Source organism: Engraulis encrasicolus, chromosome 2 (genome assembly GCF_034702125.1).
Source record: "Engraulis encrasicolus isolate BLACKSEA-1 chromosome 2, IST_EnEncr_1.0, whole genome shotgun sequence".
Taxonomy (NCBI): Eukaryota; Metazoa; Chordata; class Actinopteri; order Clupeiformes; family Engraulidae; genus Engraulis; species Engraulis encrasicolus.
In genome coordinates this window covers 49,739,070-49,745,455 of record NC_085858.1, presented here as the reverse complement: position 1 = coordinate 49,745,455, position 6,386 = coordinate 49,739,070, and the positions used below count along the sequence as shown (strand labels likewise).

Sequence of the window (6,386 nt, the reverse complement as noted above, 5' to 3'; positions counted from 1 at the left end):
AGGGGCACCATTGAGGGCTGCCCCCTTGCACGAGTAAGACATGAATGCAATTCCGTTGTGTACAGTGTGCACTTGGAGTTGGATTTCCACAATTGGGCTTTCATTTCCTCCTCTCTTCTCCCTGTTAATCGTCTGTCTCATCCTCTCCTCTCGTTCCCACTCCTCTTGTTTCCTCTCCTCTCGTTCTCGCTCCTCTCATTCCCTCTCCTCTCGTTCTCGCTCCTCTCATTCCCTCTCCTCTCGTTCCCTCTCCTCTTGGTTCCTCTCCTTCCCCACAGCTCTTGTCTTAAAGGGGCTCTATGTAGGATTAGCAGCTGATGCTTATTTGAGTCATCAGTAAGTGAACGATGACTCTCGCGACCACTTTCATGGTCCATCTGCTGAGAACACCAAATGTAACTTTTTTGACAGAGCGGTCCGCTATGAGTGTCGTGGGAAACACTTCATTCACTTCTCATACGAAAAATCGCTTATTCATACATAGCGTATTCAGATTTGTTGGCAACTGCTGGCATTCTGTGATGGAAAACACTCTCACAGCGAGCTTATTTAAACAGCATTTTTTCATGACGGTGTCAACAGAGGCACATCTTGTCACCAGGCTAGGCAGGCAGCCGCTTGGGGCCCCCAAGCCACTACATGGTGAGAAACAGCTCAACTTTAAACTATAATAGCGCCGATTGGTTTCGAATGCTCATTCTTTTGGGTTTTTGCTTGGGGCCCCCACTGACACTAGAATCACCTCTGGGTGTCAATTTTGAGACAGCCATGCCACGGGCACCGCACAAACACCATAATCCTACATGGTGCCCCTTTGACCTTTTCATCTCCTCTTGGCTGTTTTCCTCTTCTCTCTCTCCGTACCTGTCTCTGCACTTCCCATCCGTTCTCTTCGCATCTTCTCCTGCCTTTCATCATTCCAATGATTCCATCATCTTCTCTTCTTTCTCTTTTTAACCTTTTCTTCACCTCTATCACACCGTCATCAATTTCAGCTGCTTGACAGAGCATGACACACATGTGTATATCCGCTTGGGTGAGAAAACGCTAATCCCTCTTGTTTTTCCTCTCTCTCTCCCTTTCCCTCTCCGTCCTGCTCTCTCTGCCTGTCTCTATCTCTGTCTCTGTCTCTGTCTCTCTCGCTCTCTCTCTCTCTCTCTCTCTCTCTCTCTCTCCATTCTCCATACGCACATCTATCTATCTATCTATCTATCTATCTATCTATCTATCTATCTATCTATCTATCTATCTATCTATCTATCTATCTATCCCTCTATCCCTCACTCCTCCAGGTGAGATAGCCCTGCTGCTCAATCGTCCTAGGGCCGCCACGGTGGTGGCGCGGGGGCCCCTGAAGTGCGTGAAGCTGGACCGGCCGCGCTTCGAGCGAGTCCTGGGACCCTGCTCGGAGATCCTGAAGAGGAACATCCAGCGATACAACAGCTTCATCTCCCTCACCGTCTGAGACCATGGAGGAGGAGGAGGAGCAGGGGAGAGAGGGAGGAGAGGGGAGGGGGGGGGAGCAGAGCAGGCAGCCCCACTAACAGGGGGGGCACGATGGTGATGAAGCAGTGCTGCTTTTGCTAGGCAGCGGGCGTGCGCAGTTAGCCAGTTTGATGCATTGCGGTTGGAATTTTCCAATCAGAATGCATCAAACTGGCAAAGTGTGCATGCTCGCTGCCTAGCAAAAGCAGGCACTGCTTCATCACGATGGTGTCCAGGGTTTAGTGTGTAGGTGGAGGGGTATGGATGGGCCTGTGGCTGTGGGGTGGGGTGGTGGGGATATGGGATTGATTTGGAGGAGGATGCAGTCGCAAGCAGGGGTGGAGGTAAGGGGGGGGGGGTTGTTACAAAGAAGATGAAGTCATTGAGTTGTGTCACTTCACTTGCCTTCTTCCTGCCTTTTGAACTTTCTGTTCAGTTCTCTGTCACTTCGTTTCAATGTTTGTGTATTGTGTGTGTTTTCTTGTTTCTCTTTCTCTCTCTCTCTCTCTCTCTCTCTCTCTCTCTCTCTCTCTCTCTCTCTCTCTCTCTCTCTCTCTCTCTCTCTCTCTCTCTCTCGCTCTCTCTTATATGAACTTATTTTGAGCTGTGCAGTCACGTAAGCTTCACTTGATAATGTAAAACAGAGAGAGAGAGAGAGACCAGAGAGGAGCTTTGATGTTGAAGAGGAGTCCAGTGCAGAGGGGAAGGGGACGGAGCTCTACTTTGCTGTCTGTCTGTCTGTCTGTACTGCATGCAATCACACGTGGACACGAGAACAAAGGTGACTTGAGATTAAAACAAAGAAATATGAAAAAGACGTGAATTATGTTTGAAGAAGATGAAGTTGGAAATAGATATGTGTGTGAATGTGTGTATGCGTCGTATGTCAATTTCGAAACGCTTCGTTGTCTTTGCAGCAAGATAATGTAACAAAAATGGAAGGTAGGTGGGAAGACAATGAGAGTGTTTATCCTGAATATTTTTACGGATATTTGCAGTTGGTTTTCAATAGAGTGGAATTATGAGTGCAATGGGTGTTTTATTACGGGGGAGCAAATGCAATGTAGGTTACGTACAGTAGATCTGTGTGTGTGTGTGTGTGTGTGTGTGTGTGTGTGTGTGTGTGTGTGTGTGTGTGTGTGTGTGTGTGTGTGTGTGTGTGTGTGTGTGTGTGTGTGTGTGTGTGTGTGTGTGTGTGTGTGTGTGTGTGAACATGCATACACATCTCCTCCTTGTTTGGGACAGGGTTGAGGTGTTGTGTAGTGCAGTTGTGAGTGAGTGATGTGCATCTTTAGAATGGCCTTTGTCCATGGATTCTGGAGTTCTTGGCAAATTTGCCTGTTTTTAGGGTTCTTGATAAAAGATGCCTGCAGATGTCTTTAGTGTGATGTGCTCGGGGCCAAGTTTGGTTCTTTACATGTGAAGGAAGTGAGACTGACTGCTTCTTTTTACTCTTACTACGTAGAAGAGGTTTGCTACCATTTCTGTGTGAGACGCCTCAATTTGAACCTGTGAGCTTATCGTTTTCTTTTCCAAAGGCTTTATTATTAGTGTTAAGAGTTCATTAAGTCAACACAAACATGCACGCACTCACATACACACACAACACACACTGACACAGATACTGTACAGTTCTTGTCACATGCACACACACACACACACACACACACACACACACACACACACACACACACACACACACACACACACACACACACACACACACACACACACACACACACACACACACACATGCACGCGAAACCATTCTTACTGTCGTTTGGATCTTACACACCCCCACAGAGGACATTCGCACACACACCCTCAGGACTTGGAGTACAATGTTTTATTTTTGTTGGGACTGGGGGAGGGATTTGAGTTGAGTTGTTTTTGTGATGACATGAAAATATCATCTTATATATTGTGCTGTAAAGCCTGAAGATTAAAAAAAGAGCTTGTATGATACAGTTTTTATGTACACAAAACATGTATAAAAAAGATACTTTGTTGTGAAGCAATCAAGAAGTAAAGTAATTGTGGAAAAGATTTTTCTCTCTGAAACCAAAATACAGGCACACTGTACACACACATGCACTTACACCAGCCATGCACATGTTTGCCATCTTATTCTAAGAACAAATAAAATCAATGCTTCTGAACATCCATGCGTCTTCTTTTGTTATTCGCAAGAGCCATGTATAGTTTTGTGCTTGAACGACACAAACACACATACATACATACATACATACATACATACATACAAACATACATACATACATACATACATACATACATACATACATACAAACATGCGCGCATGTGTCTGGCAGCGCGACACACGCACGCACGCCGAGTAACGTTGCCGTGGTAACCACAATCACTTCCTCAACAGCAACGGATCAAATTAATTGTTATTAAAGCGTTTGTGGTCCGCGAAATATGGTCCGCGATTAAGTGTAACAGTGTTAGATAAGCAATAAGCCACTTGAGTCCGTGGGTTATGCTCAATTGATAACGGCCAAGGGGAAGTTTATGGCACTCCGCTTCATGTCGTGCCCCACTCCCCTTGGCTGTTATCAATTGAGCATAACCCACGGCCTCTCGTGGCTTATTGCTTAATTATTGATCTGGCCTTTTTTAAATATTATTATCTAATGTTCAGGACATAGGGGGAGATTCAAACCTGAAACTCTCTGATTCATCGTCCAACTCCCTAACCATTAGGCCACAACTGCCCCCTCATCAACAGAATTCATGAAGCCCTTATCTACCTTATTCCTGGCATATCTCTACTGGGGCAACAGAAAAGGGTTGCAGTTTCCAGTTTAGTTGAAGACCCACATACGTAAACAAGATGCAGCAGTTCTGTAAAAGTTTTTTGTGACACACAAGTTGACAAATAACTAAACCAGACTGAGTCAAATGTTATCTGAGGCTACTGTTTCCATATCATAATCCCAATCTGTAAACTTATACATGGGTTCACAGTGTTTATAAACACGATGATGTGAGGAGGGGCAAGACACTGACAGCCAACCACATGAGCTTATATTTTTACCGACAGCGGTTTCCAACAATCAGAGGTTGAGTTGTGCGCAGCTAGTGTTGCGCAGTCAGGAGAAAACAAAAATTTAGAACCCATGTATACAGCAGACCTTTTTAAAAATGATGTCCCTAGCTCCCGCATATGTGAAGTGAAGTGAAATCCCACCTGGGAATCTCCAACTCCCATTGTCATTGTGATGCAGTACTCCACAGCACACAGTGCTCACTGCACACACTGAAATTGCATTTATGCCTCACCCGTGCAAGGGGGCAGCCCCCAATGGCGCGCCAAGGGAGCAGTGCTGCGGGACAGTACCATGCTCAATCATGGAGGGGGACCTCAGTCATGGAGGAGGATGGGGGAGAGCACTGGTTAATTACTCCCCCGCGAACTGGCAACCTTGCACACTGTACACAATTAAATTGCATTCACATTTATACCTCACCCATGCAAGGGGGCAGCCCCCAATGATGCCCGAAAGGGAGCAGTGCGGTGGGACGGTACCATGCTCAGGGTACCTCAGTCATGGAGGAGGATGGGGGAGAGCACTGGTTAATTACTCCCCCCACCAACCTGGCGGGTCGGGAGTCGAACCAGCAACCCTCAGGGTACAAGTGACGCCCTAACCACTTACCCATGACTGCCTATATTTGCAGTGTGATGATTAATTGTCATCAAAATGCTGCGCCAGATAACAGAGGAGATAAGGAGGCATAACTAAGCGGAGGTCTAAAGCCAGGTTCAGGCCATGCCCTCCTAGTGATGCAAGACCTTCAGCGTTGCTTCTAGTCAGGGCAAGAGCAATATATATATCATTTCTGATCTCCCGAAAAATAGGGAACTTTGTCAGGAACCAATCAACCAGTAGCAAACCAAGAAAGCCGGGTCAACAATGCTGTTTGGGAAACGTTAACTGTTATGTTCTTGATCAGACCAAGTCTCGAAGAGATTTGACAGTTGATGATAATCAGGCTAGTTCAGACTGGGGGCAGATCACATACCCAAACAGCCACCACGCACCCCCCACCTCTTTACAGCTGAAATGACCCATTGCAGCGCTTAACGTATATTTCTCCCAGGCTGAATTGTCTGTAATCTGCCGCATGTCCTGCAACTGAAGAAGGAGTCTAACCAGACCTTAAGCCCTTTTCGTGCATGGTATCATGGCAGCTAGGAATAAGGTGGATAATTATACAGGTTCCAGTCCAGGCCTGGGCCTCATGTGAGCCAGATCTGTGCCAGTGCCAGTGGTACGTATTGAGCGTGTCTGGGTTAGTGACGGAAGAGGCCTGATTCTCTCCTCTCTCCGCTTGTTCATTCAGAGTAGGATAAAGCCAGAGCTTTGACACATTCCTCCTCATCTTAGAGCAGAGCGCTCTAAATCAACTGAGGAATGCGCTTTAAATTGGCACATGCACACACACACACACACACACACACACACACACACACACACACACACACACACACACACACACACACACACACACACACAGTTTGACTGAAATCCCACGGATACCCATGCATCACATCAGCATACATGACAAACACCAATGGAAATATTTTCTTCAGCTAGCTGAAATAACCCTTATTTAGGAGGGCTTTTTTATTATTTATTTATTTATTTATTTATTTATTTATTTATTTATTTATTTCATTTTTTGTCGTTTATTAAACGCCTCACATCAGGGCTGGCCTGGGGGAAAAATAGGGCCCGGGCACTTTTGGCTTATAGGGCCCCCTCATAATTAGCGGCGCAGAACTGACTCACCAGTGGGCCCCGCACCCTCGCGGGCCACTATTTTCAGAAATGTAAAACAGAAACAAAAAAAAAGAAAATAGGGGCCCACAAGGG

At 46.1% G+C, this 6,386-nt stretch overlaps 1 protein-coding gene across 1 annotated transcript in view; it reads left to right on the top strand.

The window, feature by feature from the left end:
• The window catches only part of prkar1b (protein kinase, cAMP-dependent, regulatory, type I, beta), a 202,962-nt gene extending 201,212 nt beyond the window's left edge, over positions 1–1,750 (top strand). Inside the window, exon 11 of the mRNA XM_063216510.1 lies at positions 1,293–1,750. Coding sequence (XP_063072580.1) covers positions 1,293–1,465 — 173 coding nt within the window. The 3' untranslated portion in view covers positions 1,466–1,750. The remainder of the gene's footprint in view (positions 1–1,292) is intronic.
• Positions 1,751–6,386: the final 4,636 nt, after the last annotated feature.